This window comes from Triticum urartu, chromosome 4 (assembly GCF_003073215.2).
Source record: "Triticum urartu cultivar G1812 chromosome 4, Tu2.1, whole genome shotgun sequence".
NCBI lineage: Eukaryota > Viridiplantae > Streptophyta > Magnoliopsida > Poales > Poaceae > Triticum > Triticum urartu.
Genome location: NC_053025.1, coordinates 499,307,902 through 499,330,797, shown reverse-complemented (window position 1 = coordinate 499,330,797; position 22,896 = coordinate 499,307,902). Strand labels below are relative to the sequence as shown.

Sequence of the window (22,896 nt, the reverse complement as noted above, 5' to 3'; positions counted from 1 at the left end):
ACGCTTGATCTCATGAGAAACCAAGTCTCCAGTTTCCAGCAACACTCTGGGATAGACACGAGCCCAGGCCTTCTCAATGAGCCTCATGATGAATGGACCATATATCGGGCACTTGCGCTCAGAAACGGCAGAGAGAAGTTCGGACCACATAACATGAGAAATGTCCAGGCTCTCTCCAGTGTTTGCTTCCTTCTCATGCTGGCAGAAAAGAAGCATGTCCACGAGATAGGAGTGGACCATATCCAGATTCCCGATGCGAGGGAAGAGAGTCTCACGGAAGACACGATGAAGAATGTCCAGAAATGTAGACAGCTCATAGGTTTCCTTCTTAGTCACTGGGTGAACCTTCACAGTGCAGTAGGGCCAAAGGGCTTGCTTGTGAGTGGATGTAGCATTGCGGTGAGGGCGGAAGCCTACTGGAGTCTCAAGCCCTTGATCTTCCACATTAAGTAACTCCATGAAGGCCATCCACTTGACGGAAAGCAACTTGCCATTGGTCATCCAAGTCAGAGTCCTGTCGGCATCAGTTCCAAGATGAACGGTAGCAACGAATTAAGCCACCAAATCTGCATCGAAATCCTTATTGAACTGCATGATCCTGAGAATGTTCAGCTGAGAACACATCTGAAGGGCTTCGCCAAAGTACTCAGGGTCCTTGTCCATGGCATCTGTGTCGATGGAGCGAACATCAACATAGAGATTTTTATTGGCCTTGATCACATCAAAGTATATGGCAAACTGAAAGCGGTTCCAGAATGGGCGGTTGACCAAAGTGGGATCTTGGTCCGCCTCATAGGGGTTGCGGCGACGCTTTTGCCAATACTCCTCGGCAGTCATCTCAGTCACAGTATTTCCCTTTGGCTTGTTGGCGGATCTCTTGACTGCTGAGGTGGTGGAGGAGCACTTGCAGATGTGCCTGCTGGTGGCGGTTGAGTGCTAGAGGAACCACCTGCTGGCTCAGAGGTGCGGTAGCGCTTTGACGTTGCATGCTCGGGGTTGACACGGCGAGCTTGAGGCTCAAGACGTTCATCACCTGGAACCAAACACAAGAACACACAAAACAACCAGAAAGAACGAGCATAAGCCAACAAACACAACAAAAGGATCAAGGTATGGTAGGAACATGATGGAACTTGGCAGGCAGTGGTAGTACCGCGACATGCACGCGGCAGTACCGCCCAAGCGGTAGTACCGCTCCAAAGAGAGCGATAGTATCGCTTGAGGCGGGGAAACAGCAGTTCCCTACTACCGTGGTCAGATCCGGCACTACCGGCCTGCCAAATTCAAAAATATTCCTACCAAACTCTAATCTAGATAGTCTAGTTGCCTTCTCCAACCTACTCAAGCCTAGATTTAGCCAAAAATCTAGAGATGCAACCACCATTGCCCCTAAGACACAAGATCTGAAAACGAGACAAAAGGAGAGAAGGAACGGGGGCAATACCGGCATCCATGGCAAGAGAACGAGGTGGGGATCGACTCCACCGAAGGAAATGGAGAGGGACGCCCCGAAGACGAATATCCACCGGAGCCCTCCCGCGGTGATGCGTGGCTGGAGAGAGGAAGAGGAACGAGGGGGCGAAGCGAATGGGTATGGGGGAGAAGAAACCTCCCCCTGCCCCGATATAACCCCCTGGTCCCGTCCCGCAGCGGTAGTACCGCGCTGTGGGGCGGTAGTACCGCGCACCACCAGCGGTAGTACCGCCCAGCACACCACGGCAACTAAACAACACGGCTTAGCTCGAGAAAAAAAACAAGAGAACAAAAGGCAAGAAGAAGAGAGAACACACCAGCAAGAGGCCAAGACACACCTCTTCAAGAGAGGGCGGTGGCTGAGGCCACCTATGTTTGAGTCAAGAGGTATGGCGCCGCGAAGATTTTAACCTTGGGCCCATGACCAAAACTCGTCTTTGAAGCACAAGTACCATCAACAATGGCTAATTGTGAAAGACTTGGTCAATTTATGCATAAAGGGGGAGGGAGAGTTCATTGAGAGAAAAACACTCCCCCTATGTCCATGCCTACATCTAAACTAGACAACAAATTGAGTGTGGTGGGGTGTGCAAGGGTTCAAGTCACATTGCTCGAATCAATGATATTTAGCTCATGCCTTAACTCGCGAAATCTTGCTTCATCCAAGGGCTTCATGAAAATATCTGCAAGGTTATCATGAGTGTTGACATAGTTGAGCTCGATCTCTCCTCGCCTAATGTGATCCCGGATGAAGTGATACCGAATCTCAATATGCTTCGTCTTGAAGTGTTGCACCGGGTTGAGAGAGATCTCGATGGCACTTTCATTGTCACACCAAAGAGGCACTTTGTCACAAATGACACCGTAATCCTTTAAAGTTTGCCTCATCCATAAGAGTTGTGCACAACAACTATCGGCCGCTACATACTCCACTTCGGTGGACGAGAGAGACACACAACTTTGCTTTTTGGAAGACCAACTTACCAAAGAGCAACCAAGGAATTGGCACCCTCCAAAAGTGGACTTCCTATCCACTTTGTCTCCTGCCCAATCGGAATCCGAATACCCTACAAGCTTGAAGTTTGCTCCTCTTGGGTACCATAAGCCAAAGTTTGGGGTATGAGCCAAATCGAAAGATTTGTTTGACTGCCACATAGTGACTTTCCTTAGGTGCGGCTTGAAACCGTGCACAAATTCCCACACTCAACATGATATCCGGTCTAGATGCACAAAGGTAAAGCAAGGATCCAATCATGGAGCGATATACCTTTTGATCCACCACTTTACCATTGGGATCTATGTCAAGTTGACACTTGGTGGGCATTGGAGTGGAAGCTGGCTTGACATCACTTAGCTTGAATCTCTTGAGCATGTCTTGAGTGTATTTGGCTTGGTTGATGAAGGTTCCTTCTCTTCTTTGCTTCACTTTGAACCCTAGAAAGAACTTCAACTCTCCCATGGAAGACATCTCGAACTTTGAGGTCATGAGAGCGGCAAATTCCTCATTGAAAGCTTTGTTAGGGGAACCAAAGATAATATCATCAACATATAATTGGCACACAAACAACTCCCCTTTGACCTTCTTAGTAAAAAAAGTGGGGTCGATTAGCCCAACTTCAAAACCACGGTCTTGTAACAAATCGGTAAGGTGGTCATACCACGCATGTGGGGCTTGTTTAAGGCCATAGAGTGCCTTATCGAGTTGATACACATGATCGGGAAAGTAGGGATCCTCGAACTCGGGGGGTTGCTTGACATAAACCAATTCATTAATAGGACCATTAAGAAAAGCACTCTTCACATCCATTTGTTGTAACTTAAAGTTATGATGAGAAGCATATGCAATCAACATGCGAATGGATTCAAGACGATCAACGGGAGCAAAGGTTTCACCGTAGTCGATACCCTCGACTTGGGAGTAGCCTTGTTGCGAATGATAATCCCATGTGCATCTTGCTTGTTCTTAAATATCCACTTGGTTCCAGTGACATTGTGGTTCCCAATCGGTCTTGGCACCAATCTCCACACCTTGTTGCGCTCAAAGTTTTTGAGTTCTTCATGCATGGCATTGAGCCAATCCGGATCTTCGAGCGCCTCATAGACCTTGTGGGGTTCGACACAAGAGACAAACGCGTGATGTTCACAATAGTTTGCTAATTGTCTACGAGTGCTTACTCCCTTTCTTAAGCTTCCAAGCACATTCGTCATGAGATGATCCTTGGTGGAGAGCTTGGAAGCAACCTTGGCGGCACGACGCTCCAATTCCTCCTCGGGGGTGAGACGAGGATTGGTCACTTGATCATCTTGAGCGTCATCTTGAGCTTGTTCTTGTTCTTGAACTTGCTCGGAGGAGAGAACTTGACCTTGGGCATCACTTGGTGTGTCAACACCGTCTTGAGCATGATCTTGCCCTTGGTCTTGTTCTTGAGGATGAGGGCCTTCACGTTGTTCTTCGGAAGCGTGTGGGCCTTGGGTTGGTGATGGCTCCACTTGAGTGGAGCATTGTCCTTCTCCTTCGGCCACAAGGGGTTCCTCAATGGGTAGGATAAAACCAACACCCATTCTTCTTATGGCTTGAGGAGGAATTTCATCACCTACATCACAAGTGCCACTTTGCTCCACTTGGGAGCCGTTATTCTCATCAAACTCCACGTTACACGTCTCCTCAATAATAAGTCCCGTGGATTTATTGAGGACACGGTAAGCATGAGAGTGTGTAGAATAACCAACAAATATGCCCTCATAAGCTCTAGCCTCAAATTTAGACAACCGAACACCTTTCTTGAGAATGAAACACTTACACCCGAACACCCGAAAGTACTTGAGGTCGGGCTTGTTACCGGTGAGTATATCATATGGAGTCTTGTTCAAGCCCTTGCGGAGGTAGAGCCGATTGGATGCATGACATGCGGTGTTGATGTCTTCGGCCCAAAAGTTGTATGGAGACTTGAACTCCGCCATCATGGTCCTTGCCGCATCCATCAACGTCCGGTTCTTCCTCTCCGCAAAACCGTTTTGTTGAGGGGTGTAAGGTGCGGAATATTGATGCTTAATCCCCTCATCACTAAGAAACTCATCCAAGGTGTAGTTCTTGAACTCGGTGACGTTGTCACTTCTTATTGTCAAGATCTTTGCATTGTGTTGACATTGTGATTCATTTGCAAAGTCAATGACGGTTTGTTGGGTCTCGCTCTTCCTCTTGAAGAAATACACCCAAGTGTATCTTGAGTAGTCATCCACAATAACCAAGCAATACTTCCTACCCCCAAGACTATCGAAGGATGGAGGCCCAAAGAGATCCAAGTGAAGGAGCTTCAAAGGCCTCTTTGAGTAAATGATAGTCGTGGGAGGGTGAGCCTTCTCATGTAGCTTTCCTTCGATACAAGCACTGCAAGCACGATCTTTAGCAAAACTAATGTTCGTTAGTCCACATCAACTTTAGCCATTAGGAATGTCGCGGTCTTAGTGGGTCGCTCCGAAAAGTTAATCACATATAGACCGTTCTCGACATGCCCAACAAAGGCTACTTTAGGAGTCTTGCTCCACAAGAGGGCCACTGTATCAATATCAAAGAAAGTGGCAAACCCCATGATTGCAAGTTGACGAACAGAAAGTAAATTGTACGCAAGGGACTCAACAAGCATGACCTTCTCGATCGTGAGATCATGAGAGATGACTACCTTGCCAAGTCCCAATACCTTAGAAGATGAGGCGTCACCCCACTCGACATTGGTGAGCATAGATGGAATCTTGTGCACATCCACCACCAAGTCCTTGCTTCCGGTCATATGATTTGTAGCTCCGCTATCGACCAACCATGATCCCCCACCGGAAGCAAACACCTACAAGAGATCAATGCTTGGTTTTAGGTACCCATTTTGTAATGGGTCCTTTGATGTTAGTAACAAGGGTCTTTGGAACCCAAATACCATTCAATGTACTCATGAGGAGAACCAACAAATTTGGCATAGACATGCCCATCACTACCACGACATAACACATAAGAAGGATTAAAATAGTCAGCTTTGATGGAAGGGGTGGCATTGCCCTTTTTGACACCGCCACCCTTCGCATTGTTCTTCTTCTCCTTGGAAGCACTCTCTCCCTCCTTCACAAAGGTTTGCATGAGAGGAGGAGGTCGTTTGGTCTTGTCATTCTTCTTCTTGTTCTTGGACTCGGGCACGTACCCAACCCCTTCCTTGGCCACAACTCCCTTTTGGTTGGTCAAGAGATCGTTGAGGTTCTTCTTGCCTTGTATGCAAGTTGCAAGACCTTTATCAAGTTGCACCTTTAGCTTAGCGTTCTCCTCAACAAGATACACATGCTCACAACACGGGTTAGTAGCATTTGCATTATCAATTAACATCATACGAGGAAAAGTGGATTTTTCCTTGGTTAGCTTTACTTGAAGTTGATCATGAGACTCTTTGAGGCTAGCATGAGCACCCTTCAAGACCTTGTGAGCCTTGTCAAGTAGATCAAACTCCTCTTTGAGTCTAGCTAGATCAACCTCAAGTTCGGCCTTCTCGGAGTTTAGCACACGAGAAACAATGAGAACATGATCAAAATCTTTCTTTAACTTAGCATGATCAACGTTGTGTGACTCCTCAAGAGCCAAACGAAGACCACGCTCTTCCTCAAGAGCATTGGAAAGATCCGAAATCTCATTAGCATAGTCACGACTATGCCCTTCCATCTTAGAGATGGTATCTTTGTGAGCCTTGATCATGTCATTGGCTTCACCAAGTTGTTCCAAGAGAGCAACAAAGTGCTTCTTGGATTTACCCTTAAGTTTGCCCATAAAGGCTTCAAACTTATTCACCTCCACATTAGCTCCCTCATGTTCATCAATGCTATTCGTCGAAGAAGGATGATTAATGATGGTAGTTTTGATGTTGGGGGTTACCTTGTTGGTGGCTTTTGCCATGAGGCACTTGGCGGTGATGCTCTCATTGGGTGAGTCGAAGAGAGACACCCGTGGAGTCATCGCAATGGCAACTGAGGCCATGGCAACCGACTCACCATCTTCATCATCGTCATCATCCTCATTGTACTCTTCTTGTACCACCAATGCCTTGGGAGGAGTCTTCTTGGTGAAGTTGCTCTTGTTGGGGAACGACTTGGCCTTGTCCTTTCGGATGAGTTTGCCACCATTGTCTTCCCTCTTCTCATACGGGCACTCCGCAACAAAATGACTCACATTTCCACAATTGTAGCAAGTCCTTACACGGTGCTTGCTCTTCGTGCCACTTGAGTTGTTTTTGTTAAAGTTTGGCCTTGAGTTCTTCTTGCTCCAAAATTTCCTTGAAGCAAGTGCCATGTGTTCATGATATGCATACTTTGTATCTTCGGGGTTGCTCTCCTCTTCTTCCTCTTCTTCTTCTTCAACGCAAACCTTGGCCTTCAAAGCAAGGTTGGGCTTCCTTGCCCTTTGAGAATGGAGCACCGCATTATCGGCGGTCTTGTCCAAGATGTTCATGGCCACAAACTCATCCAACACTTCGCTTGAGGTTAAAGTGTGGAAGTCCGGCCTTTGACGAATGACGGAGGACATGGCCTTGTGGTAGGGCATCATTGCCTTGAGGAATTTGCGCTTGATCCAATTGTCATCCGTGTCCTTGCTCCCGTGATCTCGGAGTGAGATCGCGAGTTTGGTTACTCTCCGATAAAGCTCACAAGGTTCTTCATCCTCTTTCATTGCAAACTCATCGGCTTCATCTTGCACCACTTCATAGTTGGAGCGTTGAATTCTTGCGCTTCCCCGGTAGAGTGAGACAACACAAAGCCATGCGTCTTTGGCCAAGGCGAAGGGCCGAAGATGAGGTAGATCTTCGGGTGGAATTGCATCTTGAATGATGAAGAGAGCATTCTCATTGAATTGATTATCCGCGGCTTCTCGAGGAGTGAAGTTGCTTGGATCATGCGGATGGAAACCTTCTTCAATGATTCTCCAAAGATTAGTGTTCACATGATTTAAATGACGCTTAAAGCGGTAAACCCAAGAATCAAAGTCCTCATTTTTCACAATCTTAGGGGGAGGACCGGCATGATTCAAATGAGTGGAAGGAACCGGTCCACCATAAACAAGTGGTGGTTCCACATGAGCAAAGATGCCGGTGCCATTCTCACCACTAGAGGAAGGAGCCTTTTCACTACTAGCTTCCCCTTTGTCGGAGATAGCATCCGTCACCTTGTCGGTGGGATTACCCACTTTCAACGGTGCGGTGGATAGTTTAAGCCCTTCAAGGAATTTAGTAAACATGCTTTCAACCTCGGTCGTCATGGAGGTTTTCAATGTCTCCAAGGCCACATTGAACTCCTCACGAGAGACCAAGGTTCCCCCATCGCCCGTAGACGAGATCGGATTTACACCGAAGTGTTCCTCCACACCGTCTATGGTATCAACCATATTCTTCGGACGGTAAAGTCCTTAATAAAGAGACGAGGCTCTGATACCTATTGGAAGGATCGATACGGTTGACTAGAGGGGGGGGTGAATAGGCAACTAACAATTTTTAACTTTTCTTTACCAAATTAAACTTTGCATCAAAGTAGGTTGTCTAGATGTGCAACTAGGTGAGCAACCTATATGATGCAACAACAACAAACAAACAAGCAAGCAAGAGAAGTAACACTAAAGAGCTTGCACACGTAAAGGTAAGATATAACCAAGAGTGGATCCGGTGAAGACAAGGACGTGTTACCGAAGTTCCTTCCTTTTGAGGGGAAGTACGTCTCCGTTAGAGCGGTGTGGAGGCACAATGCTCCCCAAGAAGCCACTAGGGCCACCGTATTCTCCTCACGCCCTCACACAATGCGAGATGCCGTGATTCCACTATTGGTGCCCTTGAAGGCGGCGACCAGACCTTTACAAACAAGGTTGGGGCAATCTCCACAACTTAATCGGAGGCTTCCAACAATACCACGAAGCTTCACCACAATGGACTATGGCTCCGTGGTGACCTCAACCGTCTAGGGTGCTCAAACACCCAAGAGTAACAAGATCCACTAGGGATAGGTGGGGGAATCAAAAATCTCTTGGTGGAAGTGTAGATCGGGGCCTTCTCAACCACTCCCGAGCAAATCAACAAGTTTGATTGGCTAGAGAGATAGATCGGGCGAAAATGGAGCCTCGAGCATTAATGGAGCTTGAGGGGGAAGAGGTGAGTCAACGGGGAAGAAGGGGACCCCCTTTTATAGTGGGGGCAACAATCCAACCGTTGCCCCACTAAACAACCCCACAGAGGGCGGTAGTTCTGCTTGGGTGGGCGGTACTACCGCTGAGCCAGCAGTACTGCCGTTCCAACTAGCGGTACTACTGCGCAAAGGAGAGAAGCAGGGACCTGGACCCAGAGCGGTACTACCGCGATGGTAGGGCGGTACTACCGCTGAGAAGTGGTACTACCGCCTCTACTGCCGCAACTAGTGCCGCACAACACGACACGAGAAAAAGAGCCCTCGAGTCGAGGCGGTAGGAACCTGGCAACCTAGCGGTAGTACTGTTGCGGAGACACCGGCGGTACTACCGCTGCGGAGCGGTACTGCCGCTTGTGACCTCTCAGTGGTACTACCGTTGGGTACCACGGTACTACCGCTGGGACCCAGACAAGACACATAAGTAGAGAAAAGATCTCTCCATCAAAGCGGAAGGGCTCGGAGGGTGAGAAGCGGATGTGTACATGTTGATTCCACCCAAGCAATACCACAGCGGACCCCCTCTTGATAGTACGGTGCCCTCTATGCAACTAGTCCATCGAAAGAGAAACGAAAGAGCTACACCGTCTTGAATGACACTCCGAGGGGAAGAAATCGTCTCGTGCCAAGGATGAATCTCTGAAATGCTCAAAGCACATGATTAGTCCGCAAACACGTTGTCATCAATCACCAAAACCACATCGAGAGACATATGCCTCAACACAAGTCTGTGAAGGTTTGGAAGTCACCTGAAGACTTACCACGAGTGATTGGGCGAGGTATGCGTGACTTTGGCTCAAGGACAATACAGTAAGGACTGTGTGTCCTTTGGTTTAAATACCAAGCTGCTCCAATCATACGTACATCTATCACAACAGTTGGAACTGGTCTACCAAATCATTGTCCTCACCGAGCTACTAGTTGTATTTCTTAAACCCTTTCATTTCATTGCTCATGTGTTGAAGAAATTGATCGTTACTATTTGAAGACTTTGACTGAAGACTTTCTTAATTTCCTCAATCCTATTTGTCATCTTGTCTTCTGCCTCCTTATCCTGTTTACACGCTACCTGTGCTCTGTGTATGTTTCATTTCATCATGATGACTACGCTACTGTCTTGTTATGCATGCATGTGAGTACTTATTCCGCTGCTTGTAGTTCGTCACTTAGCAAATTCCTCAAGCAGTATTTCCTCAGTGACGAATTTGTAAAAATCGCCTATTCACCCCCTCTAGTCGATATAAAACACTTTCACTAAGGAAAAGCCCAATGCGGCCTTCGATCCTCAATTTGGACAATTTAAAAAATGTCAAAACATCAAATACTCCACATGGCCTTAATCTGGTGTCTAGAACTTCTCCGGTTGGATCCCCAATTTGGTTATTTTAATGTCCCAAGTCCATGAACATGCCAACCCACCTACAAAGACCACAAAACAAAGGAAAACTAATAAAAATAAAAATTGTGCAATGGACTTGGTAAGACGAGTAAATACCAAAAACTATGCATTGGGGACATGAATAAGTGATAGGTGGATATGGTATGAGGGATTTTGGCACTAAAATATACTCTAAAAAGTATGCATAAAATCCACTCATCACTTGATTGTAATGCTATTAATTTTATATTGCATTGCATGTGTGTCGCTAATTCGAGTCCCGAGTGGAAACAACTTATATACTACCATTTTGGCTATTAAAATTGTATACATAACACTACTTGATTAGATAGCTCACAATTTAGCGAAGTTAACCCCTATAAAGTAGGTTTAAGTTGAGATCTTTGTTTTCTAACTTAATCCTTTATCCAATAGAAAGAGTTTGTTTATGATAGAGATATGGAATATTGACGTGCACAATAAGAAGAGCTTTATAGTTCTCCTTAAAGTTCAAAAAAGAGCACATATTTTTTAGCTTGTCTAGCTATTTCACTAGTTATCTTACTTTCAGTTAGTAGTTTTGTTGAACTATTGGTTTCTGTTTTTTTGTTTATCACTTTAGTGGTGTTAGCATTTTACGGATGTTACTTTGTGGCTTTTGCTTTGGTGATACTTATGAGGGGTGCTAAACTTAAACAAACTTGTGGTATCAGTTACCAAGGAGAAATTAAGAGTGATCATTTATGCTTCTTTCATTGGCTTATGGAACCTCTAGGGTCATTAATGCCCATGTATGCGTTGCCTCGGTGCACCTTGATCTCCTAATACATGTTGTAATATGGAAAAAACTGAAGCACGTTGTATTATGAAAAATAAGGGAATAGTTGACATTATTAAGTGTTTCAACAAATAAATAAGTACTTGAGGCAACACAAAGTTATGCAACAATACCATAGGTAGTAATAAGAATGAATTCAAAATATCTTGAGCACATAGCATGCTATGGGCGTTAATACCATCTAACTTATTATGCGAATGCAACTTCAAGTTGTGTTCTGCCCATGTGATTTTCTCTATATAGCAATGTCAAATGTGTAGTGGAGGTAACAAAAAGAAGAAAATAACCATTTTTAAAAGCAAAACCGACACTTCTATTTGTTATAATCTGCTTTTACATCTTTGTCATGATTATCGTTTCTAAGGAAACTTGCCCTAAGACTAGAAAGATGCAAGCTCTTTTGTTGTCCTACTTTTTCATAGGCCAAGACACATTAATAGGGCTGCAAAGTTTTTTTATACAAAAAGGACACAGAAAAGGCTTCTCATATCTGATATTTACCAAGGAAAACAATAGCTAGTAAAAAGAAAGGGCAACGAGACACAAAATTACCTAAAACTTTTACATTGAAACCATACATGTCGCCTCCTTCCTTTAAGAGGTCGGCCCCATCGGAGCTTAAAAATTACAATGAACATGCAGTAAGGCTGGTTGTAGTGGTGAGTATCATATGCATGATACTACATCCGTAGTGCATAGTATTATAGACTGATATCTTAAGTGGTCTTATTTGTTGCCATGCATGACACATAGTAACATAGAATTTATTATGATAATGTATCATAATATGATACTCAACCCTCTCTTTCTTCGTTTAATTCTGCGCCATCTCATCAAGATTGCCTAGTTGGCATGCATGATACTAGGCATGATACTTCCATTACGGGCAACCTAAGGGAAACAAGACACCTGCAAGAGCCATTGACACACTAGACAATGAAGACCACAATAGTCACTCACCACTAGCAACGAGATATAGTAGTCATTGAAGGAACATTGATTGGGGATTCACCCCATGTAGTGTAGGGCTTGTAATCTTTTGATGTTGTTCCAGAGAGTTGGGAAAACCAAGAGCCGATCAAAATGCTAGATAGACACATCAACTGCCAAGATCCGGAAAGACCAACAAATCTGGCAAGACCTAGCCCTAACAAGAATGGGGCATCAAAGTTAAGAGACAAATATTGTGATTGCCACGTCAACTAATTAGTTTAAACACATAAATTTTGATAGTCATAGTAACTATTATTGTTCTAACTTGAAAAGACGCTTTGAGCTAGGAAGAAGCACTATTTCTGCCTAAAATGACACAAAAGTCCACTCGAACCATTTGCTCCAAAATCGTTTGAGTCGCAATCTAAATTATCAATTCTTTCACTACCGTGTCACGGCCGCATTGATGTCGTCTCAACAATTTTGTTTATTTACTTATTATGATTTAGTTCTACTCACTTTGCTTTGTAAAACCTATTGACTAGCATTTTTTTTTAAAAATGGAGTTTATTATGGGAATATTTTCTTTGTAATGTATACTTTTATCATGGCAATAACACATCAGGAACAAATAGCATCCAGTTATGACAAAATCATGCATGGACAATTGAAGGACAAAAAATGGGTCTTTTTCAATAGCATGAGATTGCAATTCAAACTTTTGTATGCTTCTAATTACTAACTATCATACTGATCAAAAGGTAAAAATGTGTCACTACTTTACTTAAAAGACTGCAAAATGACTTAAAAATGTGATGTGGAGCATAAGACTTCCATTGTGCTAAACATACAAAAGGCTTGTGAGAGATAATCTCACCATTCCTTTACAAGAGGTGGAAAAAAACAAATTCATCAATTTCATCTCTACAAGATTTAACAATTAGATATATGATTGAAATCATCCCATTCAAAGGGAATGGAATCATCACACTACATTCGCCCCGTTCTGCAAGCAAACACACCCTAAAGAAAACTAGAATTATGGAGGAAAATACCCCCCTTCTGACAAAATAAGAAATCAGAAATTATACAAAATGGAAGAGTAGAGTCCACCGTTGGATTCTCAGTTCTCTCATCAAAGTAGTTTTCCTCGTGACATCACACTAGCTCTTCTTTTTCGAAAAGTCCTCCGGTCTATAAATAATTTGCAATAGCAGTACAAAGATCCCCCAAAGTAACAAAAATCATAACTAGATCCTTGGACCATCTAGAGACAAATACAAGCACTGGAGCGAGCCAAAGGTAAACCGTCGCCATCGCTTTCCCTCACCAGAGCCAGGAAAATCTTGTTGTAGTAGACAATCAGGAAGTCACTGTGTCTCCAAAGGACCAGTGCACCAGAAAAACAACCACCATTGAGGATGAGAAGTGTAGATCGAAAGGCCATCCATGCAAACAAATCAACGAAAACATGGGCTAGCTGAATCCAAAGCAGATTCACCAAAGTCCATCGCCGACTAGGTCAAAGAAGATTTGACATAGACACACCTCCACTGCGCCGTCCCCCGACACTAGACGCATTGAACAAGACACTAAACCTACCTAATGCAAGGACATGATCCCTCCTACCAAACCCGGGGGGGGGGGGGGGGGGGGGGGGGGGGGGGGGGGGCGGGGGAGGTGCTCATAGGGCCACCGGAGGCGGCGTTGGCGAGGAAGGCGGAAACCCTAATCTTTTCCTGAGTCACATGTGAAGTGAGAGGGGAACAATTGCCAACAAATCGTATTTGCCAAAACTGAATTCAGCGTGGCTAGATCTCAGCCAAATGACACAAAAAGGGAAATTTTTGCACAGACCTCAATGCAATATCTTACGAATATAGCATTGACTGAGACATAATCAAGTCTCTATCGACTGAGATTTAGCAAGATCGATCTTCTTTTCCCTAACCGAGAGGCAAGAATAAGAAGCAGCGAAACTGCCTTGTTCTATTAAATAAACCAGAGATAGTTCTCCAATTATTCAGAGGAAATGCATGTACGACCTGGCTGCCAACACAGGCTGAGAACCAGCGAGAGCCTGAGAAGATCCATTTGTTTTTTTTTAGAATAGAAGATCCATTTGTTGAGACCACCCATGGCGTCGCCATCACCATTGAGATATTTCTGACGCCACTCATGGTTACGTTAACTGAAGATCCCCGAAATGCACATGCGCGTGCCTGGAGACTGCAGCTCGTGCCAATTTGAGCAGATGGGATCGGCGACCCAGCCGATCTGCCCCCAATCCGAGCGAACAGTTTTGAGAGGCTACCAAACTTCCAGAATGGATAATGCCGAAATCCGAAAAGACCAAGCCTGGCCACGAATGCCCGCACTCCCGGATATCCTCTCCATCTTTTCTTATCCTCACGTAACACGCCGAAAACAAATCACAACAAGATATACGTACCTTCTAAGTCTTCACTGGAGAGTGCATGTGAAAAATATTGTCAGGAAAATCCCTTTGACCAGCTATGATCAGGAACGTACACAACTCAAAGAAAATTCACAGGACACGAATCCTATTTTTTGCCATCATTCCGTGAACACCATATCTAGGTGCTGTAATTTAGCTATACCATAGTACTAGCTTCTATTTTTGCACCCCGCAAAAAAAGAGCTTCTATTTTTGCAGCATAATATTCAGAATACAGACTGACATTCAGTAACACAAAGAAGAATTCAGACTGATATACTGACTTCACAGGGCGGTGTTTCACCGTAAACTGCATAAGAGCACCGGATAATTCCTTTCAGCTAGCTAGTTTCCAAGCAGCTGAAAATGACGCGCGAGCTTCAGATATCCCGGATCCCAGGGTCTTCTCCGTCTACTGCGTGATCTTTTTCAGCTTCGTTGGACCGAGAGCTGGCCATTTTCATCCAGCCCTCTCTAGCTTGGCAATGGCCGCGAGGGCGTGTCCTGCTGCTTCAGATTACCGTGTGTGCTGAAGCATCTGACGCGCTTGCGCCGGGCAGCAGGAGCCTTGACCGCCTTCCCTCCCCTTGAAATCTGAACCAGAAAGAACTCAAGCTCACTCAGGGGGGGTCGTCTGATCTGCAAAGCCCAGGTCTGGTGTTTTATGATGGTTCGCTTTGTGCCAGCTTAAGTTTCAAGTCGTTCTCCATCTTTGCCGTCCTATGCATGCAGACATGCAGAGCTTAGTGTCGCCTGCGACTGTAATTAGTACTGCTTCTTTCTCTTCTGCCCTGGATGAAACCGAAGCAGATTCTCTTCTCGTTATCGTTTTGGCTTTTGGCTAGTAGACCATCGATGATCGATGATCGATCGTTGTAGTTCCGCTCTTTGTTTTGATCCATCACTTCTCCAGCCTTCATGTTTTACCTGCATGCAGGTTTATTACTCTGATAGTAAGATCCTAACGCCGCCGATCATGCTGAACACACCACCTGTGATGAGTGTGTGACCTATTTTATTTTGAACTAGTCCATTTTGTGAGAGATTGTTCACATGCAGAAATATGCATGTGCACGACAAGCAAGAGATAAGTAGGCCCCCTTGTTTGCACTTCGCCGCCTATATATGGCTAGTCTCGATTCCTCATCTCTCTTGATCCGCCACATCCTAGACAGTACCAAACTTTATAATGAAGATTATCCACCTGATCGCCTCATCCTCCTCCGAATGGCTAACATCTTGTTTCTCTACTGTATATACCCTCGATCTGATGGTTCTCGCCATTCTTTGACATCTTGATCGATCTCTTTGCAAGCGTCGCATCATCTACGCTTTGCAAGTATATATTTTGAACTACGTAGCCATTGTTACTTACGGGATGGTGCACAGATCATTCATTGTTACTTATGCGATCTTGATTTTCTCCATGCAGCTATACATCGCCCTAGCTAGCTTGCAGATCGCAAGCTAGATAGCAATGGAGAACCACCAGCTGCCCTACACCACCCAGCCCCCGGCAACCGGTGCGTCCGGAGCCCCGGTGCCGGGCGTGCCTGGGCCGCCGCCGGTGCCACACCACCACCTGCTCCAGCAGCAGCAGGCCCAGCTGCAGGCGTTCTGGGCGTACCAGCGGCAGGAGGCGGAGCGCGCATCGGCGTCCGACTTCAAGAACCACCAGCTGCCGCTGGCGCGTATCAAGAAGATCATGAAGGCCGACGAGGACGTGCGCATGATCTCCGCGGAGGCGCCCGTGCTCTTCGCCAAGGCCTGCGAGCTCTTCATCCTCGAGCTCACCATCCGCTCCTGGCTGCACGCCGAGGAGAACAAGCGCCGCACACTGCAGCGCAACGACGTCGCCGCTGCCATCGCGCGCACCGACGTCTTCGACTTCCTCGTGGACATTGTGCCGCGCGAGGAGGCCAAGGAGGAGCCCGGCAGCGCAGCCCTCGGGTTTGCCGCCGGAGGGGTTGGTGCGGCCGGTGGGGGCCCCGCCGCTGGGCTGCCGTACTACTATCCGCCGATGGGGCAGCCGGCGGCACCGATGATGCCGGCCTGGCATGTTCCGGCGTGGGAACCGGCGTGGCAGCAAGGTGGGGCGGACGTGGACCAGGGTGCCGGGAGCTTCGGCGAGGAAGGGCAAGGGTTCACGGGGGGGCATGGTGGCTCAGCTGGCTTCCCTCCTGGGCCTCCAAGCTCCGAGTGATCGATGCCAGAGCTGCATGCGCGCATTGGATACTCCTTGCTAGTATTTACCATGGCGCGCAGTGTAATTGTAATTGCCTCTTGTAATTGTGTAAGTATGGCATGTCTTGCGTTAATTAAGGACTAACAACAAGCAGTTATTTATCCCTTTGGAAAAAAAACAAGCAGATAACTACCATGAGTTTGAAATTTGAATCCAGGCATGCAGGATATGCATCATCCGTGCATTACCTTATATATGCTTTGGCCTGCAGGAAACTATCAAGGCCGATTTCAATCATCGGGACCTGCTAGCTGTCGATCCGCTGGAGCGCTTTGTTTGGCATTGGGTGCCGGCGGTCGGGCACTCGGGAGGCATGCTGCTAGGCATCAACCTAGTTTGCTTCGAGGTGGTGGCGTGGGATGCCGGTCGTTTCTTCCTGTCGGCTCACGTGCGCCACCGCGCAACTCTCCAAGAGTGGAAGGTGATTGTGGTTTACGGCCCGGCCGACCACTCGCTCTCGCTGGAGTTCTTGGGAGAACTCCAGGCGAAGGTTGCGTCTGTGGGCACGCGAAATTTGCCTCTGCTAGTGGGAGGGGATTTCAACTTAATTAGCTCGGGAGCGGATAAAAACAACGGTATTATTAATTGGACAAGGGTGTCCATGTTTAATAATGCAATCGCAGCCATGGCCCTTAGGGAAGTGGCTCGCGTGGGGGCACGCTACACTTGGACCAACAAACAACTAACGCCGGTGGGGTCGGTCTTGGACAGGGTTTTCATGTCCTCGGAGTGGGAGGTGCTGTTTCCCTTGTGCTCTTTGCATGCCGAAACGAGGATAGGGTCGGACCACGTCCCCCTCATCCTCTCCTCGGGGAAGGAAAGGTTAAAACGCAGCCCTCGTTTTTTCTTCGAAACCGCGTGGTTAGAGTCTCCGGACTTTGAGCAAATCTTCCTTTCGAAATGGGAGAATTGCGTCGCCCGGGTCGGGCGCGCGCGCGGGCCGATGGAGTTCTGGATTGCTGCAGGAGCGGGCTTGCGTGCGGCCCTCAAAGGGTGGGGGGCTAACCAGGGGCGCGAAGATAAGCTGCTTCGATCGCGTTTGACCGCGGAGCTCGCTCAGATGGATGCTGTGGTGGATGTGCAGACCTTCTCGGAGCAAGACTGGGCTCAGCGCTACGCGCTTGAGGCCCAGGTCGAGTCCCTCCTTAGAGCTGAGGAGGAGTACTGGCGTAGACGCGGTGGTATCAAGTGGACGCTCAAGGGTGACGCGAACACTCAATATTTTCACGCCTATGCTAATGGCCGTCGCCGCAAATGTGCCATTTTGCGCTTGCAATCTGAGCAGGGGCTCCTTTTACGGCAACATGACATCGTCCGTCACATTTACGAGTTCTACATCCAACTCATGGGTTCTAGGGAGGAATCCCGCGCCCGGCTTAGGGCGGATGTGTGGGACCCTGCGTTGCGGGTCACGGACGATGAAAACGAGGGCCTGGGATTGGCCTTCACCCCGGAGGAGATTGACAAGGCGACCCTTGGCATGAAATCCGACACCGCACCCGGGCCGGATGGGTGGCCGGTGGCGATGTTCAAAAGATTTTGGCAAGTGCTCAAAGGGCCCATTTTTGACATTTGCAATGGTTTTATGCGGGGTACGGTAGATATCTCTCGCCTAAACTTTGGGGTTCTCTCTCTGATCCCCAAAGTTCCGGGCGCAGATCATATTAGGCTCTTTCGTCCCATAGCGTTGATAAATGTTCCGTTTAAAATTTGTGCTAAGGCTTGTTCGACTCGCTTGTCTCCGATAGCTCACCGTATTATTAGTAGGAACCAATCGGCTTTTATTCGGGGGCGCAACATCTTAGAGGGGCCGTTGGCCCTCCAGGAGATTGTGCACTCCCTAAAACGCGCTCGCCAGCCCGCGATTCTCCTGAAGCTAGACTTTGAGAAGGCGTACGATCGCGTGAACTGGGAGTTTCTCCGTCAGGTCCTCCTGGACCGGGGATTCTCGTCGGTTTGGGTTCATCGCATGATGCAGTTGGTCTCGGGGGGCCAAACGGCGACTGCGGTGAACGGAGAAGTAGGGAATTTCTTCCGCAACAAGCGTGGGCTACGTCAGGGGGACCCAGCCTCGCCGTTGTTGTTTAACTTTGTAGCGGACGCCTTGGGCGCCATGCTCGACAGAGCCCGTTTGGCTGGCCACATCAGGGGAATGGTGGACAACCTGATCCCGGGGGGAGTGTCACACCTGCAATACGCGGATGACACACTCCTCCTCTTCGAGCCTGACACACACAGTATCGCATCAGTCAAGGCCATTCTGTTGTGTTTTGAACTCATGTCGGGGCTTAAAATCAACTTCCACAAGTGTGAAGTGGTGTCCATGGGGATGGATGCGGCCGAAAGTCAGCGGGTAGCCAACTTGCTTAACTGCAAACTTGGCCAGTTTCCGTTCACTTACCTCGGCCTCCCGATCGCGGCGAAGCAATGTTCGATCGCTGATTGGGAACCTCTCACCTCCAAGGTAGCGGGCAGGGTGTGTCCGTGGAGACGTAAATTTATGTCTTCAGGGGCTAGACTAATCTTAACCAACTCCAGCCTCTCATCCTTACCTATGTTCACCATGGGTTTGTTCTTGCTGGCGGATGGGGTACACACTAAGTTGGATACCCTGCGGTCTCGTTTCTTTTGGGAAGGAGCGGGACCCAAACGGAAATACCATATGGTCAAATGGCAGGCCGTTTGTAGACCTAAAGCCCAGGGGGGCCTTGGGATCATCAACTCCAAGCTGATGAATATTGCACTCATGTGCAAATGGATCTGGAAGATGTCTCAGGGTGAGACTGGCCTCTGGATCGATCTCCTCCGTGCGAAATACTTCCCGAACGGGAATTTCTTCGAGGCGGCCTCTCGTGGGTTCCCCTTCTGGAACTCCATTCAAGCCCTAAAACCCTTCTTCGCTAGGGGCGCGAAATTTGGGGTTAACAACGGGCGCTCCACGTGGTTTTGGCTAGACCTTTGGATTGGCCACCAACCCCTATGGTCGGAGTTTCGCCAACTCTACTCCATTGCAGTCGAGCCCAACCAACTGGTTGCTTCGGCTCTTAGCTCCTCCCCACCCTACATCAACTTCAGAAGAGAATTATCGGGGACGGAAATGGCGGAGTGGGACCGCCTCCGGGATCTGATCGCCGATGTTCGCCTGTCGGACTCCGCGGACACGGTCTCTTGGAGACTTTCGGGCTCTGGAAAATTCACTGTCAATTCCCTATACAGAGAGCTTACCCGCGGCCAGGTCCCTTCGGCAGCCAGGGGGCTTTGGAAGGCCAAAATCCCTTTCAAGATCAAGGTCTTCCTCTGGCAACTTCGCCAAGATCGCCTTCCTACCTCTATCAACCTTGCTAAGCGCAACGGCCCCGCCTCTGGCCCTTGTGCTCTGTGTGGGGTTCCGGAAGATGCTGACCACGCTTTCTTCCGGTGCTCTTTGGCGCGCTTTGCCTGGAGCGCGGTCCGTGAGGCCGGGGAGGTGGATTGGGATCCCCGCTCCCGAGCCGCGCTAATGTCTTCTTTGTCATTGGTTCATGGCCCGGCTCGTCGGGTCATGTGGACGTGTGCGGCGGCCATGTTATGGGCTATCTGGCATATTCGTAACAAGTTTACTATTGAGGGCGTTTTTCCCTCTCATCCCGCTGACGTTATTTTCAAATGCATCGTTTTCTTGCAGCAATGGGCACCGCTGGGCAGGCAACAGGACTCTGATCTTCATCGCCAAGCTCTTTGCCGTCTTCGCTTAGTTTACGCCGAGTCCCGCACTCCGTCGCCCGCGCCGTCTGCTATCGCATAGGGATGGGCAGCCCCTTTTGGCTGTAGTTTCAGCCGAGCCTGCGTGCTCGTTTCGCTAGGCCGACCGTGCCTTGTAACGTACTTTATTCCTCCTCCGGTTGCTGTTTCCAAGACCTGCTCGTCTTTTGTTTGGTGCCGTGTGTTGGTCATGTGGTTGTCATACGCTGCTTATGTTGTGGGCTTTATTAATTTAAAGCCGGACGTCCCTGACGTCTATGTTCTAAAAATAACTATAAGCAACGCACTTTCTTGCACTATTGCACACATATATGGCCTTTCCTCTACACGCACAAATCATGTACTCCATCCGTTTCAAAATACAATGTGTATTATATTTTTTAAGTCAAACTTTATAATTTTTACCAAATATATAGAGTAATTTAACAACATCTCGAATACCAAAGCAATAACGTTTGATTCATTATGTAATACCAAAGTATACATATCAAGCATACAAGACAAAGACTCTTGGCTCCAATGGTGTTACCGAGGTCCCGCTGCGGCATCGAGCTTCGGCCACAGGGTGCCGTCGGGGAGTGCAATAGGAAGGCAACCTTGATTTTCCCAAGGACTGATGTGTAATTCTTAATTTCTATAAGGACATCTTTGCAAGGGTTGATTTACTTTAATATAGCCTTTGGAATTTTTGTAAATAAAAACATACAAAAATAACATTACTGTATTTTTCTTACAATATTAATGCCATCTTTATGTATAGTAGTCCAAGTTATTATTTTTATTATTTCTAGACGTATCACAAGTAAAAGTTATAGTCAAAGTTATGCCTCGCAAATTGTTTAAAGTAAAACATGTCTTATATTACTGGATGGAGACACTAGAAAAGTGTATGTCTTTAGGATGCTTAATGGCTTTCATTTTCATGTATTTTTGCTCCTCTGCCACCTAGAACGGGAATAAAAAACAATTATCTTGCAAACAAAATATGCTTTATTGCATTTATGAAAGGGCATTTCCCTCTCTAAGTGATTTTGGTGTTGATGACAATGCATTTTACGAACTAACCATGTGCTTAAGTTACACATGCATATTCGGAAGTGGCACAAGATGGTTAATTTCCCCCTCGGAAAGAAAAAGAAAGAAGACAGTGTTTTCAGCGGTTTTACTTTCTTTGGGTCGTAGGAAAATCGTACTATTAAGAGGGGCTCCATGTTGGAAGTGTTGGGGAACATAACATTTCAAAAAAAATCCTACGATTATGCAAGATCTATGTAGGAGAAGCATAGCAACGAGAGGGGTGAGGGAGTCATGGACTAAGGGGTCCTCGGGCGTTCGGCCTGTTGGACATGGGCCGGACTGTTGGGTTGTGAAGATACAAAGACCGAAGACTCTACCCGTGTCCGGATGGGGCTCTCCTTGGTATGGAAGGCAAGCTTGGCAACCCAATATGAAGATTTCTTTCTCTGTAACCGACCTTGTACAACCCTGGTCCCCTCCTGTGTCTATATAAACCGAAGGGCTTAGTCCGGATGAGGGGATAATCATAATCATAGTCATACATCCTAAACTTTTAGGGTTTAGCCATATCAAGATCAATCAAGCAGGAAGTAGGGTATTACCTCCATAGAGAGGGCCCGAACCTGGGTAAACATTGTGTCACCTGTCTCCTGTTACCATCGACCTTAGACGCACAGTTTGGGACCCCCTACCCGAGATCCGCCGGTTTTGACACCGACTTTGGTGCTTTCATTGAGAGTTCCACTGTGCCGTCCTCAAAAGGTTTGATGGCTCCTTCAATCATCTACAACGATGCTGTCCAAGGGGGAAGTCTTCCTCCCCAGACAGATCTTCATGTTCGGCGGCTTCGCACTGCGGGCCAACTCGCTTGGCCATCTGGAGCAGATTCACAGCTACGCCCCTGGCTGTCAGGTCAAATTCGGCAGCTTGAACTACGTCGCGAATATCCGCGGAGACTTGATCTTCGACGGATTCGAGACCTGGCGGTCGCTCCCCATCACCTCCATGAACATGACTTCATCAGGCCATACCCAGGAAATTGCACCTGTAACCGCTCTGGCCTTAGATCCGGAGCAGGTCGCGCCATCCGAGGACAGGAAGCTCAACCCCGCCACAGAAGCCGCAGAATCCACGGCATTGGAGCCGCACACAGACCTAACTTTCGGTAATGTCTGTGTCACCGGAACCCCGGACTTTCCGGTTATAAGTTCCGAACTATGTGCGTCCGCGCATGTCGAGCATGATCAGTCATCGATCGCCGAATCAGCGCTGTGGACATCTTTCGGCACTCACCTTTGGGCGATGTGCTGAACTCATTAAAAAATCTATCCTTAGCGGGGGATTCACAGCCGAACTATATCCGGTTCAAAATAGAAGCTGATGACAGGAAATTTCGCTCCCCACCCGCCATCCACTTTATAGCCACTGTCGAAGACTTAACAGACATGCTCGATTACGGCTCCGAAGACATCGACGGTATGGACGAGATGCAGAGGAGGAGCATGCACTTCTAGGAAAAGGCCTGCTGGTGGTGCACCTGTTTTGGCAACTAATGGCGCACTACAGGTGCGCCACTAGCATCACGCCATTAGAATTTTTTACTAATGGCGCACCACAGG

The 22,896-nt window shown here is 47.4% G+C and overlaps 1 protein-coding gene across 2 annotated transcripts; it reads left to right on the top strand.

The window, feature by feature from the left end:
• The first annotated feature begins 14,610 nt into the window (after nt 1-14,610).
• Nucleotides 14,611-16,711, top strand: LOC125552274 (nuclear transcription factor Y subunit C-2-like). 2 transcript variants are annotated; one of them, XM_048715772.1, is made up of 2 exons: nt 14,611-14,930; nt 15,709-16,711. In XM_048715772.1, the coding sequence occupies exon 2, from the start codon at nt 15,752-15,754 to the stop codon at nt 16,475-16,477; it is 726 nt and encodes a 241-aa protein (XP_048571729.1). In that variant the 5' UTR covers nt 14,611-14,930; nt 15,709-15,751; the 3' UTR covers nt 16,478-16,711. The 2 variants fall into 2 exon arrangements, with proteins under 2 accessions (XP_048571729.1, XP_048571728.1); XM_048715771.1 differs by having other exon boundaries at nt 14,616-14,926; nt 15,707-16,711.
• Nucleotides 16,712-22,896: the final 6,185 nt, after the last annotated feature.

Bases quoted from the DNA above. Each gene is read 5' to 3' on its own strand.
- LOC125552274 (XM_048715772.1), top strand. From the start codon at position 15,752: ATGGAGAACCACCAGCTGCCCTACACCACCCAGCCCCCGGCAACCGGT.